This window comes from Melozone crissalis, unplaced genomic scaffold (genome assembly GCF_028551555.1).
Source record: "Melozone crissalis strain CALT ecotype California unplaced genomic scaffold, PUWL_Pcris_2 ptg000013l_1, whole genome shotgun sequence".
In the NCBI taxonomy this organism is placed as follows: Eukaryota; Metazoa; Chordata; class Aves; order Passeriformes; family Passerellidae; genus Melozone; species Melozone crissalis.
Genome location: NW_026535791.1, coordinates 42,591,724 through 42,610,766, shown reverse-complemented (window position 1 = coordinate 42,610,766; position 19,043 = coordinate 42,591,724). Strand labels below are relative to the sequence as shown.

The following is a 19,043-nucleotide window of genomic DNA, read 5'->3' as shown; positions in this document are numbered from 1 at the left end:
AATGCAATGATTACTATGATTTATTTAGATATGCAGCTTATGAAGCAAATAAGATCACCATGTCAAAGCTTAAGATAACATACAGACAACTGCAAGTCTAAATCACAAGCCAGAACTCCCTTTATCTCAAACAGAAGATCAGTATGTCTATTTAACAGTCAAGGTATGGGAAAGATAGGGCAATTCACATGAGAGATTGTAATAGAGCCAGGGGAGGGTGGACTTTAGGGTGATTGTGATGACCATGCCTTGGAAGCCCTGTTCTAAAGGTTCATGCTAAAATCCTGTGCTGGGCTTCTACCACACTCCTAATACAGGAGGAAAGGGAGCTGGATCTACATATGCTATACTCATCACATGAAGATTTTGTAATCATCTTTTGGAAATCAGCATAGAAAAGAATGTCCTCATCAGAGTTTGCAATTAATGTAGGTGAACTATAACATCTGCTACAGGATTAACTGGGAAATCTCTGCTTTCTTTTGTGTTCCCTAGTCATTCTGCAGAGCAAATGTGAGTAGACATGATGTTAATTAGTGTGGATTCTCTGCAGCATGGTCATGCACACTTATCAGAACTAGCTATCTCACTTCCGCCTGCTGCATGAAGGACAGGTTCTCTCTGAAGAGATCTGTTTTCCTTGCAGAAAAAGGAATGAATGCAGAAATGGAATGGTCTGTTTACAGTAGTCTTGCCGTACTTCCTGTGTCAATAACTTAAAATCAGTCTTGCACCACCTCTTCAGGATGCTGAAGTCCTCCAAACCCACAGAACTATGTGTGGCCACTGTCATTTAGCAGAGAAGTTGTTTTCCATGGGCAGCAAGCCTTCATTACTCATTCAGACCATACTCACACATCACTAACAAGCTTCCTTGCACCAGCCTTGGACCCTTTGAAAAATGAAACCACCCCTCACTTTTCTGCTTAAGACTGCACTGAGTTGCCTTGATTTGCAGCCTGTTGTTCTGTCCTTGAAGAGAGCTGGTGTATGCCAAGGGCTACCCTTCCTCTTGTAACCCACAGGACAGAGGCACCACAGAAGCTTGTGTGAGCTCAGTACTGCAGATAGAAGGCAGCATTTCATTGCAGTCCCAGACAGTCAAATTCAGACATCAAGGCTGAGCCTAATTTTTAGTGCAGAAGAACTCAGCACTAGAATTTCATTTCACAAAGAACACTCTGGACCTTAAAGCCCAAATCTGGGCCCAAAGACTCAATGAAGTCCTTGTTAATGAAATAGAGCCAAAAAGCTGACAGGACCCATCTTTGCAGAGCAATACCTTTCAGCAGGCTTCCATACATTCTCCCATCCATACATATGGATGCCCATAGCAAGTCAAGAGCTGGACTTCAACAAAGGTCTCTTTCTTTCCAAAGCAGGACCACCTGTACCAGTGAGGTCCCACTTATACCAAAGCCACTTTTTATACTCCTAGCAACTGATCAAGGCTGCCTATAAAGGATTTTTAGGGGTTTTTTCTGGCCTAGGTTCAGTGGATCATTACACAAGTCTTCATATAACTGCCCTTACTTTGGTCTTTGTTTCTCAAGAACTAGAAAAGTAGGATTGCTGTTGCCTTCTTGCTGTTTAGTTTGCAATCTCAGTTCTTACTGCTTCAGTTGCTGGCACAGTGAATCTTTATAGTGCTTCTGCCAAGGAGATTTACTGCTGTTGCCTCAGGGTCTGATTGAGCTGTTGGTAAACTTCCACCCTGCTCTCCCAGCTATTTTATAAGGAGTTTCAGATTATCTTCTGGGCTCAGTTACTGTATTTTCATTCTATGCTAGATACAGAACTATCTGATTTTCCTCTAGCCTTGATAAAACAGCCCAACAAATGATATAATTTAAAAAAAAATCTTTCTTGTACATAAACCAAACACAATAACAGAGGAATCCAAGGCATTACAGAGGAAGCAATCAATTCCTTTAGATCAGGCACAAGCATTTTTCTTCCCCTTCAAATCAGGAGAAAAAACATCCTAATCAGAAAAGGTCCATTGACCCTGCAAAAAAAAAAAAAAAATGGTGTAACCTCTACCAACTTTGCTCACTTACTTTGAACTCCAGCTTAGCTCAATCACTCATCCCTTCCTTTAGACAGGAGACTTACAAAAGGCTGACAAATACTTCTCCTACCTCTTGGCTGACCCTAGGTACCCATGCTAATGGAGGGGAGAAGAGCTTTTTGGAGGAAATGCCACATAAATCTGAGGTTCCTCCTCTGCAATTTGTGTGTCCATGGGACATCAGGCTGATACGGCATCAGTAATACTGAGCATTGCAAGGTCAAAGCCAAACAAACTCAAAGCCTGTTATTTTGCCACACATGATGACACAGCTTGGGCAGGAGGAATGAAGCTATCACAATGAAACTAAGCCCCAGAAGACTAGATGGACCTAAGGAGTTTATATGTGCCATATATATAATAGTTATAAAAAGGTCATCTTATTTCCATTCATATAATGATAACAGCTGTTTTCATTGAGGTGCTTTTATGTCTTGGTCCAAATTGCTTGTAAGCTTAATAAGGCAGATATTGGGTGAATTCAGGCTGTTTTTCAAGATATTTGCAAATTTAATATTTATCACTGATGCACACATTATTTTAGTCTGTGACTAATCCATAGGAACACTATACCTATTATATGGCAAGCGCAAGAGTAACTACTGAATAAGGCAGATTAAGTATGCTAGAATTACCTATCCAAATATTTTGGAAAGGCATATATAAGATTTATAAGTAAGATATTAGATTTATAAGTAAGATATTAAAATGACATGGTTGGAGTGGGCTGGAGGGAAATGAACTTGAGATCTCTGGTACCTGCTTTTGTCTTGCTTTAACCACACCAGGGAGAGATTTTGAGTATAAAAACTGGCCAGGTTTGAGCTGTGTTTAGAAAGTTGCCTGATAATTAGATGCAAAGCCTGTTAAATATATATCATTTTTCCACTGTGCAAGCATGAATTATTTCCTGTAATAATTTTTTCTGTACATGTTACTAGGCTGTATATAGATCAGAAATGGATATTTATAATTAGCCTGTATTTGTCTTCACCTCTATCTTTGTTTCCAAGGGTTGCTATGGATAACAGTTCTTCCACCTCCTGTGTACTCATTTTGCAGGTCTTGTGAGTCCCACAAGGATGAATCCTCTCTTCCATCACATTCAGTATTGATACAATGATCCGATGAAACAACCTAAGTGAAAATATGGGCACTACTGCAGTAAGCATTACATATCTTGCCATTAAACCTTAAAAAAATCATCACAGCGTTCCTGTGCCTTCCTAGGACAGCTGCCTCAAGCAGTGTAGGCAAACTAAGAAATATGCGACAAGAGAAATATTTCCAGGAGTTTGCCTCTTTTCTAAACTCATATTTCCTGAAAATGCCAAAATATGTGCAAAGAACCATGCCCAATTGCTAAAAATTACAAAAATATCCACTTCCATTTATATTAAGCCAAGATACCATGGCTCATTTCCTTAGACGGATGTTGCCACAGGAATCCATTATGGATTGATTTATTTCAACATATATCTGGAAACAGTAAGAACTGCAGTGAGATACCTGCTACCAAATGTTTTGCTGAGCAAGGAGGATTACTTTCAGCTCAGCACTTCATCTTTGAGAGACTGAGGTCTCTCAAAGAGAAGTGGCCCTGTGATGGCCCAGCTGTATTGCTGCCAGAGGGATCTCCAGCCCTTCTCTGCAACGGCAGGATGGCTTCTGCTCGTGCCCTCCCAGGACCTGGAAGATGCTGAATGAGAGCTAAGAAAGGAGGATCATAAATGTTAGAATCTGACATTGCTCTGCGCCATTAGAAGAGAGTGAATTTTTCCTGGAAGTAAAAGTGGATTACCGGGTTTACTGCAGGAAGGATTAGGGATCCCCCAGTTTTCAGGCAGTGTGCGTGACTGCCGGCAGAGGCCAGGCTTTCCCAGTGCGCAGCCACACAGTGCCCGGCTGATTGTCCGGCTCTGCCCCGCACACTGGCCTGGCAGGGGGGATGGAGGGGCAGCTCCTGGTCACGGTGGGGCTGCGATGGCAGCCTCGACCCCCGCCTGGCCCTGCCGCCGCATCATCCCACGCTCTCGGGCGGACCGGGAGCCAACGTGAATTTTAGAAACCCCACGGGAAAGCGAGAGCGCTGGAAAGAAGCGCTGCTCGCACGCCTGAAACTCTGTCCCGGCGGGACTCCTCTGTCCTGCACACCGCATCGCTCTGCACGTCTTCTCGCATCCCTCTGTCTTTCCGCATCCCTTCGCCCTGCTGTCACTCTCCTCTCCTTCCACATCCCTGTGTGCATTTCTCCACATCCCCCTGGTTTACATCGTCGCGCACCCGCTGCCCACGAACGCTGGCAGTTCCGAGCCTCTGCCCGGTGTCTGCCCCGGCCGGGGACCCCGTGGAGCACGGGCGGCGGGGCGGGGGGGCCTCGCAGCGGCTTGGGCCGGCTCGCCAGGCCCGGAGCCAGCGGTACCGGCCCGGCCCGGCCGCGGGGCAGCGCGGCCATGACGTCACCGTGCTGCCGAGCCCGGCGGGCCGCGCGCCAGGAGCCGCCGCTGCCGCCCGGAGCCGCCCCCGGCGCGGCGCAGCGCAGCGCAGGGCGGGTCCCGGCGCAGAGCCGCTGCCGGGAGCGCTGGGCCCGGGCAGCCGCCGCGCCTGCAGCTCTCGGCGGGGCCATGCGGATGGCGGTCGGTGCGGCAGCGGGCGAGGGGGCAGCGCAGAGCCCCGGCCCCGCCGCCGTGTCGCTGGGCTTGAGCGTGGCCGTGGTCTCCAGCCTGGTGAACGGCTCCACCTTCGTCCTGCAGAAGAAGGGGATCGTGCGGGCCCGCGGGAGAGGTAGGGGCCCGGCGCCGCGGTGGCCTCGGGTGGGAGCGCCGCTCCCGGGGCTTCCCGGCCTCCCTCCGCACCCCGGTACCCTCCCAGGTGTGCGGGGCCGCTCCCTCCCTCCCTCGCCCGCAGCCTTCCCCGCGCTGCGGCGGTGCCGGCCCGGAGCGGAGGGCGGCAGGCGGACGGGCTGCCCAGGGACCCGGCCCGGCGAGCAGGACGGACACCCGCGGCTGGGTCGGAGCCTGTGTCGGGGGGTGCCCGTGCCGCCTGGTGTGCGGGACATCTTCCCGCGGTCTGGAGCGGGGAGCCGGCTTCAGTTTGTCTCCTAAGCGTGTTTGACAGGAGAGCTCCGTGGCTGGCTCGAGGCGCAGGGGAGGTGATAGATGAGCGGAGAGGCGGAGGGAGGTGCGGTGCGGTGCGGTGCGGGTCGGTCAGGGGGTGTCAGCGCTGGGGAACTGCGCATCACCAACAGCCCCCCGGTGTACGGGCAGAGCCCGTACTGTAACACAGCTGTATTGACACACTGTAACACAGCACTGCGACTTTGGTGTTGTCTGCGCTCCTGCCCATACACAGGTTCTTCTTTCTCATGTACTTATGGGACTTTACCAGTTTCTGTGGCTTAGATAGTGTCTTGCCATGAACAACACCAGCACATCGTGTTGCTTGTTTATTCCATCGCTTCCACAGACACACGCAGGTTGTATCAGTCATGTGGTGGTTTCCACTTTTTGAGAAGAGATAGATCAGTAACATAAATATTTCTTATAAAATAATATTTCTTCTATATTTCATATTGAAATCCCATGCCTCATTATTATTTCCTGAGGTGAACATATTCAGGAACTGACTGTGCTGTCTAGACAGTGTAGCCAAAGCAAAGCTGTAAATTCACGAGTGTGAAGATCTTCTGAATTTTATTTTGAAACTTGAGCTCCCCAAAGCATGCAGCTGAACAGCATTTTCTAGTTGCATCTTCGTGCTTTGAACATAGGAAAATGCAATTTTAAAACATTTATTTATTTGTTTTTAGTATCATATTTTTATGTAAGGGGAAGACTGTAAACACAGGTTGCATCATGCCTTTGAATTGCATTACTGTGGTCAATAGCCATTTGTTTTTGTAGGTGATGGTGTCTGTGTATGAGCATGTGTCCATAAGTTCTAGGAGCTCTTTTTAAAGAAAAATCCTTTTTAGTTCCAGTATTTTCTCTGTATCCATTTCATGTATGTAAATATGTACCTATATGTGCACCTATGTATAATATACAAATATATATATATATAGATATATTTGTATTTGCATTTCTATTGCCTGCTGCATCTAGCATGTTCAGGGTGAATGCAGTGGAGCAAAGCAAGCTTGGAACTATGTTACTACAACCTGGCAGCCTGATCTAAAAATTTTTTTTTGCTCTTCCTGCAATGACCTTACATCTAAATGCATCAGACAAACTTTTGTTTTGCAAGCATAGTCTCCCTTTCCCTCCAAGATGGCTGTAACCCATTTTGATTGTCCACTGAGAAATCACGTTTGCATCATAAATACAAACTTTTTTTTTTTTGAAAGGGAAACAATGAGAAAACACAAGAGAAAAAGAATAATTTTGCAACCCAAGACAGCTGGAGGAAGTTTCTATTTAGGCTGTACTTACTCCTGAAGAACTTTCAGTGGAGCACTGGGTTAAGTGAGTGACAGGCGTGTGCCTGTTTTCTCAGTGCTAGCAGCTGTGAAACTTCCTGTTTTGAAGATATTACTGGTGTTTGTGCATCTTGCTGAGCATTTTGTAGTTCTTTCTATTCGGATGCTCAGTGAGGAGGCATCCAGGAAAATACCCCAGGTTTTTCTCTATTTCATGTTATGAAGCAGTAGGGATCTGCCTTGAATTAGCAGTTGGAGCTGTGAGTCTGTGATGGCCAGTGTCAAATGATGTCTTCTTTCCATTGTCTTCAGCAGGTGTTGTATAATTAACAAGGAGGCACTTCAAGTCTCTCCTGTCTTCTCTCTTGAATCAATAATATAGTATTGATGTAATTAGCAATCCTTGTCTAGTTAGAAACAGCAGTGGGTGACAAATATTGTGCAAAGTTACCTTACTTGAGTCAATATTTTCTATAATTTCTGCCCCCAACAGTGTTTCTATTTTATATGCAATAACAAAAGTCTAAGAAATTACTACGCCCACTCTAAAGCTGGCCATTTTCATTAGTCATATCTCATCTCTTTTCAATTGTGTAGTGTGATTTCCAAGTGCTTAATACTTGATGTGTTTCCAGAGTTAGTGATGGCTGTGTTTTCCTTCCATTTGGGATTTCAGAGTAGGTACAGTTTTGCCTACTACTCCAGCAGCTTTTGAGAGGGCATCTTCCCAAATGAATGCAGAGCTGTATTGCTAGAAAGAGGAGCAAAACATAGGAGCATGACTTGATGCCAAGGTTGTGCCCAGAGAAGGCCATGCTTTAGTTTAGGAAGTGGTCATGAGCCTTGATGTTCTGCAGAAGCAGAACTTCTCTGGTGCACCAGCTCCACCTGGGCACATCCCAAGGCAAGAGCTTATAATCTGACAGTGAAGATAATCACCCTCCAGTTTGGGAGGCACTAAGGACAATGCAGAGATTTTACTCCTCACTGAAACTGAACTATGTTAGAAATTCAGAGGCTTCAGGTGGAGCACTTTCCAATGCTTAAATGCAGGAAGATAAGGCAACACAATGGTCCTGCCAAACCTGTGTGCCAAAACTGCTAAAACAATTTCTCAGCTACATTTTTTCTGATAAAATTTCACTGAGGTTGTATTAGCAAACTAACTGAGCCAATTCATGTTCTGTTTCCATAGGTTTACAGTTCTCCCAGGTTTTAATTTGTATGTTTAAATGTCACCCTCAGAAGCATTTATTGGCATTTTGGATGCTTTTCTACGCAATACTGCATTAGTGTCTCATAGGTGGTACTTCAAACTGGAAACCAGAACTTCTGACTAACACATTGTCTTAAGAAAGTCTTACTTGGAAACATAAGCCAAATCCAATATTGGGTTTTTTTGTTTGTTTGTTTTTTGGGTTTTTTTTGGTTTTTTTTTTTGTTTGTTTTTTTTGTTTTTTTAAATCTCAGATTCAGTTGCCTTGAAGAATAGTTTTAAGATTAAGGTCTTTAATAACTGCGACTGTTGTTTCATAGTTCCAATACTGTGATTTCATATTTTTCTAATACATTTTCCTATACTTCCAGGTACTTCATACTTAACTGATATAGTATGGTGGTCGGGCACTATTGCAAGTAAGTATCTTGAAAAGTTTTAATTTTTTTTTTTAAAGGGAGCTTTGCTTAGATGGTGATAGGAGACGTCAGGAAATCTGGGTTTTCATCTTGAATCTTAGACTTCCTTGTCATGAAATTTCCATCCCTGGAAATATTCCACTTTTAGTAAACTCTTACCATGGCTACCAAGCCTGGTGGTGTTTGCAGAGGCAAAGAGCTGGGACAAACATGAGTCAGCCATCTTTCCACATTTCTAAACCATTTGGTGCTTGCAGTCCTTGGCAGCCACACACTGCTCTGACTCTGGGTTCCTGCATGGTTTGTGTCTCTGTATTGCACTGGCCAGCTCAGTTTTTAATAAAAATCAAAGCTGAATTAAAAATTGTTGCTCTGCACAAAAGGGTTCATTGAACACATGTTATGCTTTAGATCAGAAAGCATTTAACCAGCCTCAATTAAAAAAAAAAAAAAAATGCTTTTGGTTTCTTGTTCAACAGATACAGTTTCAGTTTTGCTTTTAATCTGCAAGACTAATGCAGAGCCTTCTGTGGTGCTGATATGAGATCCGTGTACTTTTACCCTTAATATCTTTGTAACTGCTAACACCAAGTTCATTTTCTGATGGGAATCTGGAGCATGGGGAGCAGCTAGCTTTCTCCTCTTACATGAGCCCTGGTTCTACTCACAAGTTTAGAATCATACCCCACTTTTAGATTCTAATCCAGCCTTTTGTGAATTATTTGGAAAGTTCTGATGCTGTTTCTGAGAAGTATATGGGTCCAGTTTTGCCTCTGATTTTGTGGCAGCAAGGTAGGTCTCTGATTTTTGGTTTTGTTGTCTTAAAGCTATGCAAAAGGAATGAAAACCAAGAGATCCCATTGAAGGACAAAGTTCACAGCAAGTGTAGAAGCCAACAGAGCTTCAGAAGAAAAGTGTTCAGCTGATTTAACCTGAGTTTAAGTGGATCTTTGACAGTTTCCTCCCCTGACAGGATCACTACTGCCGAAGTAAAAGTAAATCTGTGCATCAATCGCTGTTCACTCCTGAGGCTCCCATCTGTAATCTCTGAGCAGAAGGAGTTAAAAAAAGGGAGGTTTTATTACAGGACTTATCTTGGTGAATCAGAGAAAACAATTTCATGCTTAAAAGAGCTGACTGAACTGAATGAAGGCAAAACAGCTGAAGGGAATGGTATCAGCTGACTTTTTTCCAGTAGCTACATGCAGGTATTTCAAAACAAAACCTCAGTGGCTTTACCAAGGAACTGAGCAAGAAGAGCTGCTTGTGGATATTACAGACTCAGAATGGCAGCACAGTCACAAACAGCAGCAGCAAGGGCCAGGGAGGCACCTATGGGATGCAGAGAAAGGCTCTGTGGGAAAAGGTGTTACTTGTGGAATTAGCAAAGCCCCCAGTTATCTGGGTGAAATGATAACAGCTGACATCATTTTCTCAAGCAGAGAATTTGGCGTTTATATGACTAACAAAAACCACATAAACTCTATCAACTTGTTCTCATGGTGTTTGTTCAGATGGTGAATAAGTGTTTCTGTGTTGGCATGCTGACTCAGCATAATGCTGCCCAACCATTTGGGGGCCCTGGGATCCACTGGATTACTGAAGACTTCAGAGGAAGGGCTGCACATTCTGCACATTTCCTTACTCTGTAGTCAAAAGAGTGATTGCAGCATGTATACAGGTATTTCAATGAGCATTAAACTAATTAATTGGCTAATTAATTAGTTTCAGTGCAGGTTTTGATAGCAGCAGTGATGTGGCTGGTTCTTACAGTGAAGACATCTGCATTAGTGTTGTATTATAGATGGGGAGCACACTTGTGAAGTGTATCTCCTGTTTGTCACCACAGATTGGGCTGTATTTCACATTTCATAGCAGAGTTGGGGCTCCTGACCTGGTCTTTAAAATGAAACTAGGTTGGAAGATGAATTCTAGGAACATACTTAAAGTACTTGATGCATGTGAGCTGCAAATAGATTTTCAGTAAGCGGGAGCAGGCTGAAGTTTGTCTGAAATAAAGCCCCTGGCATGCCTAGAATAGGTATCCTTTGCAGTTCAGGTCTACTCCTGGTCTCCTTGCTAATGAAAAACATGCCAGTGTACATCAGGTTTTGTGTTGCAGTAACTTTGAGGGTACTGGTACTTGTTTGTTATATTAAAAGCTTGATGTGCCTTCAAGAACTGAAGTCATGTCTTGACTTACAGCACTGCTGTATCTGATGAGGAATTTCTGTTCAGAGAGGACTGGAAAGGTTGGCAGCAAAGGTCCTCAACATTGGGTAGATGGTAACAATCACTGAGCTTCTTTTTTTAATTAGTGTTAACTAGTCCTGGTCTGTCATTTGTGGTGGTAAGGGACTGCTCCTACTACTGGTTACTACTACATGGTGATGTGGAAAATCTCCAGTTAGTTCAGTTACCTTACAATATGTTCCATTTGACTGAAGCTTCAGAGATCTACTTTATGGATTGATGTTGATGCCATCTGTTAAGAGTTCTTCCAACACAAAGTTCAGACACCTGACCTCCAAAAAAAGCACCCTTTTGTCCAAGTCATTTGGAAATGTATGTCATCTGCAGAAATGCAGTGCCAGCTGTGCACCATTCTCCATCCAAGATCTGCCCCAATGCCTTCAGATGCCTTGAAGATAATGCCGGAGTTGCTGCATAGATCTCCAAACAGCCTGAGGCTGATAACTGAGTTACTCTGTTCCTAGGGACAGGGAGATCACCACTATCTCTTGTGCCTCAGAAATGCTGCTGCTCATCAATTTCTGTGTCTTACTCCTGCACAGAGAAAGCCTCAGTGAATTTAATTAGTATAATTTTTCCACACTCTGCAATTTTGCAAGTTTTTTTATCTCCTTCGTATTTCCTGTAGGTTATACAGGTCTTCAGCTCTACTGATAATGTGAGCTAAATTGGTAAATTAATTAATGTTTGCAGAGTGCTTTGCAGATGTAAAAAACTGGATGATAGTAATGACATTTGATAGTTGAGGGCAGTGCCAGCCTGAGCATAAAGACATCTTGGATTCTTGAAATGTTTTTAAATGCTGATAATGGCTTTTAACAGCAACTGGAAATTTGAGCTGTAATTTGTGCTCAATCTCAAGCTTCTTGCCAGTTACCACAGACCCTGTAACTATGCAAGTATGCTGACCTATTATAAACTTGCCAGCACTTGCAAAACCATCTAGCTTTTATTTTTTAACTGAAAACTTGAACACATGAACTGTTGTCACAGCTGTGATGTGCAATACTGTGGTAAATCTTGGAATTTACTTTTACTGGAAGAAAGAGAAATAAGGTTGAGGCTGTTACTGTGTCTTGTCAGGCATGTTCTTTTTGCAGTTGTCAGGAATGACTTTGGATGTTACATAGTGTTAGGAAAAGTTGGTGTAGTATGTTGAAGAGCCCTTGTGCATGTGCTTAGTGTTTCAGTAGTAGATTCCTCAGCGCTGTCTTTGTTTCCCCCCCAAAAACTAACACTGCTGTTAGGAACTATAATCAAGTACATTTGTTTTATGAGAATGCACATTCTAAGGATGAAACCATGGATTATATATACTTTTACTCCTCCTCATACAAATATTTGAGTGTAATACTGTGATTATAATCCATGAGTGTTTCTAATTCATAGTCTTATTTATATTTAACTAAGAGAAATTACAAATGAGATTATTTACTGTGCCTACTTGGATATTCTTGTGTGGCAAATATAAATCTTGTATTAACAAATACAAAACTATAGAAAATTTCCAGTAATTTTGTTTACGTGCAAAATTAACAGAACTAAGCAAATTATAACATCTGTTTTCCAGTTAGGTCAGTCTTTCCCAAACAGTATTGGGCAAGTTTTGATTACTTGTTTTTACAAAGGGGTTTAAAGGCTTATTTCTGGTTCTCTTGACAGTGGCACTGGGTCAAATAGGGAATTTCTTGGCCTACACTGCAGTCCCAACTGTGCTAGTGACGCCCTTGGGAGCTCTTGGCGTTCCATTTGGGTAAGAGTTTGCTTTTCTTGTTCTTATCTGGATATCATTACTACTTAGTAAAATGTCAGATGGACTCAGTGCTCACTGGAGGTCCACTGAGAAATGTCAGGCTTATGGCTGTTCATGATGTGTTACAATGTTACTTATTCCTGTTTTCCCCGGGAAAGCATGGCTGGGGGAAGGCAGTGAAGAACAGTTTTCCTCAGTATCTTCTGCTTTTAGTTCTCACTATGATTTTGAACAGATAAACTTTTTTTTTCCTCCCTTTTCTGTGATTGTTCTGGACTTTTCTGCCTATTCTCTAGTTCACAGTTCCCTTACTATGTAGATCTTTCCTTTTGTCTCACAGTCTTTCTCTATCCAGCTATCCATAGCCCATGTGTGTTTATTGATGCTGATTTCATTTTATTGGATCTGGCCTCTTGCCAAGGAGGAAAACTCAAGGGAGTTCCTTGCACATGCATGCCCCTGGCTTCTTAGAAGTTATGTGTGTAGGAGGCACAGAAAAGGCAGTGAGTTTAAGGAGTTTAATATGTAACTAATGTTTTGTGAATAGATGAATTACAGTTGTTGAACTACTGCAGTGAAAAAGCACAACTCTTTGAGAACAAAGCTGTGCATTACCTTGAGATTTTTCTGTTGCTTGCACTGGTCATTTGCTTCACAGTATGGATGGCATTGCTTCATGTCTGTCTTTAGCTCTATCACTGTGAAGCACGCTGATGGTGCTTTAAATACCTCCTATTATTTTAACCTAGGCCCGCTTATTTTTGCTCACTTTGGTCAGCTACATGTCTGAGCCCAGCCCTGGGATCTTTGTAACCAAAGGTCACTTTTATCTCCTGACTGCTTAGCACCTATAAAATGGGGCTTTGTGACAGCTCACCAAATTGGTAGTGGGTAGATATCTGCCTCAGGGGTCAGATGTCTGGTTTGAGGGGTTTCAGTTGTTTGGGGGCAGGGTTGAGGGGGTGGTGTGGTTTTGGTGGTGTTGTGTCTAGAAGTTTTGCTGGGGTTTGTGTCTTGTTTTGTTGTGTTGTTTTGGGTTTTTTTCCTAAGGTGAGATGTCAAGGATGGAGTAAAACTGCAAATGGATAAATCTTTCCTCAGATAAGTCAGAAATACATTTTGAGAATTTGTCAGCATTTGATAGTATTCCTTTAAAAGGGTAATTCTTATGGCACAGCACCGTTAAACATTTTTAACAGGATGTAGTCAAACTTCTGTTTTTCTTCCTCTTTTCAAAGGTCCATCTTAGCTTCTTACCTGCTGAAAGAGAAACTGAACATTCTTGGCAAGCTGGGATGTTTGCTGAGCTGTGCTGGGTCTGTTGTTCTCATTATCCATTCCCCGAAGTCCGAGAGTGTAACAACTCAGGCTGAGCTTGAAGAGAAGCTTACAAATCCAGGTAGTTTGTTTTTTCATTGATTCATGATTTTCTGATGTTGAGCAGGAACACGCTTGAGGAAGAGGCTTACCACTTCTACCAGGTAGGGAAATTGACTGATGAAGAAATCACAATGTGACAGAGGCAAATCAATGCAGGTTTTGTGTAAGAAAACTATGCCCTGCTCTTCTTAGAACTTGTATTTATTGGGACATGTGTACTTTCGAAAACATGGATACTTTTGAAAACATTATCCTGCACAGCAAGCTCAGAACAATGGCCAGTTGAACTTGTAATTTTATAACATTATGAAAGACTGTATCTTGCTATTTAGAGATGAAAAGTGTAAATCTAGGACCTCAATTTAAGTTGTTTTATACAAAACAAAAAAATACTGTCTTTCTTCTCTCCTTTATTTCTCCATGTTTTTTTAATTAAAAGTTTATACTTAATACCAGTTGTATTCCCAGGTTTATTTGCACAATAAAGGTATGTAGAAATAGGCTGTTGAGACATATGCTGAAATGCCTGTTCTTGCTCACCATCTGCTGGAGGACACATACTGGTACTAATATGTTCCAGGTTCATTTTTATTTTTCTTGCTTAAGCGCCGAACTGCCAACTATTGTTTTTCTTGTATTTGCTTGAAGTGAGAGAAACTCAAGCCTAATAACATCAGCTATTCAAAAAGTCTGCAAACAAAGAAAAGAAAACAAATACCTTAGTCTCGGTTTACCATTTAAATCTGAACAAAGAGCATTGGCTCTGTATTTTTTTAAACTCTAAAGCATGAAATGTTTTTCACTCCTCTTATATGTATACTGATTGTATAATGTAAATAATATGGCCTCATCTTTGTTCTAACTCATGTGCTCACCTTAGTGGGATATCATTTTATGTTGAAGCTCTTTGCTGGATCTATATACTGTGCTTTAATGAGCTGTTTATGAATGAGGTGTTATCTTCTGTCTGTCATAGGAGACTTTAAGGAGTATAGTCCTAATGGAAAAGAGAATAAGATTAAAAAAAACCATCTCAAATCCATTTCAAATGTGCCACAGTGTGTCATTTTCTACATGGTTATTTGTTTTTCCCAAAGAGCATGACATCATCATCAGGTTTTGATGCCAATATTTCTGGAAGCTAAGTGATTTGGGTCTGTCTTCAATAGCAAATCTTAATTGTGATGTATACCTGAAAGTCACTGCTAGGACAGGATTTGCCTGCTAAAATCTTTAGAAGACCTAGAGTTCTCATCTTGATATTTTCTTGTTTTCTTTTTGTTTTCCAGTTTTCGTGGGTTATCTCTGCATAGTGCTGCTAATGCTTCTCCTGCTTATCTTCTGGATAGCTCCAGCTCATGGACCTACTAATATTATGGTTTACATCAGTATTTGCTCTCTGTTGGGCAGTTTCACTGTTCCCAGCACAAAAGGCATTGGGCTGGCTGCTCAAGATATCTTTCACAATAACCCATCAAGTCAAAGGGCTCTGTACCTCTGTCTGGTACTTCTGGCAGTATTAGGATGTAGCATTATCATTCAGTTCAGATACATCAATAAGGCACTGGAGTGTTTTGACTCCTCTGTGTTTGGTGCCATCTACTATGTTGTGTTTACCACTTTAGTCCTGCTGGCTTCGGCCATCCTTTTCAGAGAATGGAGTAACGTAGGAGTCGTAGATTTTTTGGGCATGGCTTGTGGATTCACCACAGTGTCTATTGGAATTGTTCTTATACAAGTCTTCAAGGAATTCAACTTCAATATTGGAGATTTAAACAAACCTAACATGAAGACAGATTAAAATATTTTTGAGGGGAAACTGGATGGCTCAGGGAAGGATGCAGAGCTGTTCATTTCTAGGTCACTATTTCAAATAGGATTCAGGTTGGTAACTACCCTCTGACAATTTGGTGGCCTATGTGAAATGAACTGGAGGCCTCCATCCAGTTTCAAAGGAACAGCTTCCATGTAACCCAGTCAACACAATAAATGACCTTAATTGGAGCTACTAATTGAGTCAGCATAGAGACCAATGTATTTCCTCACTGTAAAAGGTAGTCCATCAGAAGAGCTCTGTGAATATTCTGACAGACCTGTGTGAAAGCTTGTATTGTGACTTCTGAGGCACCATTTCTGTGGGCAGAGGACATCCGTTTCTAATGCACTCAATCTGATACCTTTCATCACAAGTGATGTATACCTTTAAATAAAAGGGGAAAAGTAAGTGGAACAATTTGTGAATCTCAGTATAGCAATGTCTTCACCATCAAGGCTGTGAATTCTCAGACAAACGTTGGATCATGGACTGTAATTTGTTGTTTTTAGTGACTGTCTTGGCAACTTTGTCAGCCATGCGGTGAAGACACAGGGGAGTTGTAAATTGAGTTCTCTATTCAGAGCAGTGGACCCTTAAATATCTTTCACTAATTACTTATCAGCTCATGGTAGTGTCCAGGTATGCATTTTCCTTTGTAACTTACATACATTAAGACATACTGCATTCATCTAAGAGTGTTTAAGTGGGAGCAGGTAGAAAGACTGTGAAGGATGTGGAAATGATGCACAGGCTTACTGCCTACATTGTGGCTTATTTGTAAGCAGCTCAGAACTGTTTCAGTGCCTTTGCAATCAAAAAATACTGCATAATTTTGAATGTATTTGTTTCAGATGGCCTATACTGGTTTAATAATTCAATTTCACTGTCTACAATATCAGACTATATTCAAATTCTAAACATATAAAGCATCTAGAAGGACCATATGTTTTTGGAACAATTTACAAACCTGAACTGAAACCCCTGGATGCCTTGACAGCTTCTGAAAAACTCGTAGTCCTAATGGGAAGAGAAGTGTTGAAATCAGTTCAGCATACCTTTATTTTAGTTTAGTGTCTAAATGCAGGAGACCATTTTGTTGAACAGCTAATAAAAAGTGACCATTAAAAAAAAAAGTAATTTAAAAGAGAACGGAGGATGAGATGTCTCATAGCTCAAAAAAGATGGTCTGATGTTCTTGTAATGTGGGAAAAGGAGGTTAAAGACTGAAAAAACGGAAGCATTCTGAGAGTTTTAGGTAACTGACAGGGACATCCATTCAGATCAGTAATTCACAGACTTTGTGAACACTTCAGTTGTAATATTTTTACAAGTAGTACACACAGCTTAAGCTATGATGCGGATGACTCCAAACAGCTCAGTTTAAACCATTTAGAGAATATTGATATGTTAAAGAATGAAATAGTTAATTTCATGTTCTACTTACATTTGGTCAAAAAGTTGAAATCTTGAAAAGCAGTGAATATTTGTTTCAGGCTAAGTACAAAAATGAGTACAGTGGAACTCAACGTCTCTAGATGAGAACATCTCCCGAGAAAACAGAAAATCCCAAAGTGATTACAAGACAATATTTGAGAAAATTCACAACATTTTATCAAGAAATCATGAATGTAGCTTTGTGGCTGCCTGACAGGACCATGGATGTTGATTAGTGGGGAGTAATACTGTCTGCTCTTGTGATGTTTTTTGTTGACCTGAATTGAGGTTTCCTTAAAACTCAGCCTCCATTTTCATTTAAAATGAATGCTGTAAGCCCTACTAATGGCAGCAATAATTGCAAAAGTGAATCCAAAAGATTTAGCGTTCTGAAGGGACTGTTCTGAGGGAGTAAGAGCCCTACTATGTTATTTGCTAGGTTGTTTTAAAACTCCATATTGCAGGGAATGGCTCTTGAGTTGGCAGAAATGTGCACTGTTACAGGCCAACATGCAGTAACTGGGTATCTTAATGAAATAGAGTAGCTCTAGCAGAGAAAAAACCATCTTCATGGATTTTCAAATATTATGCAAGGTTTTTAGAAAGTCTGAGAATTGTAGATGAGGGTAATTGGGCTATGAAATCTGGTTAAACTAGCATCTGTCCATTATTGATTGGAAGATGGTATCTTGGTTCTCAGCAAACATTCATATTTTGTCATGTTAATTCCCTTTTTTTTTTTTTTGATTGAACCTGGAATTGCACATAGGTTATGAGACCTGTACTAACCTACTTGTTTTAAAACAATGTTATCTGTTTTTTGAAGCAGTCAAGTTGTCTTTTCAAAATTCAGCTGAAAGTTCATGAGTTGTGTGTTGGTTTTGTATTAGCCTTTAATCTCTGAAGACTTCTCTGAAAATCTTTATTGGATTTTCAGAATGGAAATTATTGTGGTCTCATCTTACTCCTTCTTTGGCCATATTTGTTTGTCTCGGTTGGTTTTAAAATTAATTCTTAATTATTTATAAAGTGCCTGTCCTAGTATGTTAGATGCATATGCAAATTATTAGTACATTTTAGATTCAGAATAACTTGATTGCCCTGTCTAAACCTTGTCATTTTCTGCACCACATGAAGTTTACTTGCTAAGTGCTCACTATGCAGAGGAAGAATAAAGTAGCAACCATGTTCTGTAGTCCTCTGACCATTATAACCACTGATAAATATCAGCACAGTTCTTCTCTTCTCCCCAGCTGCTCCTCATCTCTGATGAGCTTTCTAGAAATGTGTAATTAACCTTGATGTTTAAAACAAAGACGTCAAAAGCCAGCACATAAGGTGAAAGAAATTCTCGTGGCCTTGCACATCATTTGTATCTGCAGCCTTTTACTTCTTGAATGCTAAGTAACTGAAAGCTTTATTTTTGCTACTTTGTTCACTGTAGCAGTGTTCTTTCAAGTTCTGCTGTACCTGGATCTGGTTCAGTTCTAACTTTAGAAATGTATTAGCATTTTCTGTTGTCACTGTTGATATGATTCTTTCCCCCTCCATCCCACGCCCTCCTCTTTCCAGGTGTCCTACCTTTTTTAGTCCCATTGCTTTTCTGATTTAAAAGGAGGCACTGATGAAGTTGAATTTTAGCTGTTCCCTCTTTTTTTTCCACCCCTTTGACAAGTAAGCACTTTGAATAAGACAGATATCCGAGTTCCATCATCTCAGGGAGCAAATGTGCATAGTTGTCTCCTGAGCTCTGGCATCCCTCATGGGTCTGCCCTTTTCACATTCTCATTGTGTTATATGCATTGATAGCTGTTAGCCAGATGATTTCAGTTCTGATTCCAAAGTAGAAGTGGGAGAAGCTACCCATGGAAAAACTGGATTCATTACAGTGGTGGAATGCATTTGAATTCTGTTCAGATCCACAGGAAAGGTGTTTCACTCCCTATGTCTGACTTCTGTTATACTTGTCAAACATATTTACTTGGTACTCACTTGAGGATAGCTCTTTGATCATTATCCCTTCAGTGTATGGAGGATTTGCATTTGTCAGTCACAATCTCTATTAGGTGTCAAACACAAAAATCCCTCAAATGTTCAGTAGGAGAATAGAAACCTTTTTGATACAACCAAAAAACCACATTTGTTACACTTAAGTACTTCTGTAAAAAAAGAAAAATACCTAAACAAGTTATCTGCTGTACTGACTTTCCAGGACTCTGTATGTGTAAATAGAGCCTATTTATTAGTGAGCTGCAACTAACATTAATAAGAACCTGTCATACCA

At 41.4% G+C, this 19,043-nt stretch overlaps 1 protein-coding gene across 1 annotated transcript; it reads left to right on the top strand.

Moving 5' to 3' along the window:
• The first annotated feature begins 4,680 nt into the window (after window positions 1-4,680).
• NIPA1 (NIPA magnesium transporter 1) lies at window positions 4,681-17,730 on the top strand. The gene is made up of 5 exons (XM_054272020.1): window positions 4,681-4,855; window positions 8,076-8,123; window positions 12,039-12,129; window positions 13,368-13,528; window positions 14,799-17,730. The coding sequence occupies exons 1-5, from the start codon at window positions 4,696-4,698 to the stop codon at window positions 15,308-15,310; spliced, it is 972 nt and encodes a 323-aa protein (XP_054127995.1). The 5' UTR covers window positions 4,681-4,695; the 3' UTR covers window positions 15,311-17,730.
• Window positions 17,731-19,043: the final 1,313 nt, after the last annotated feature.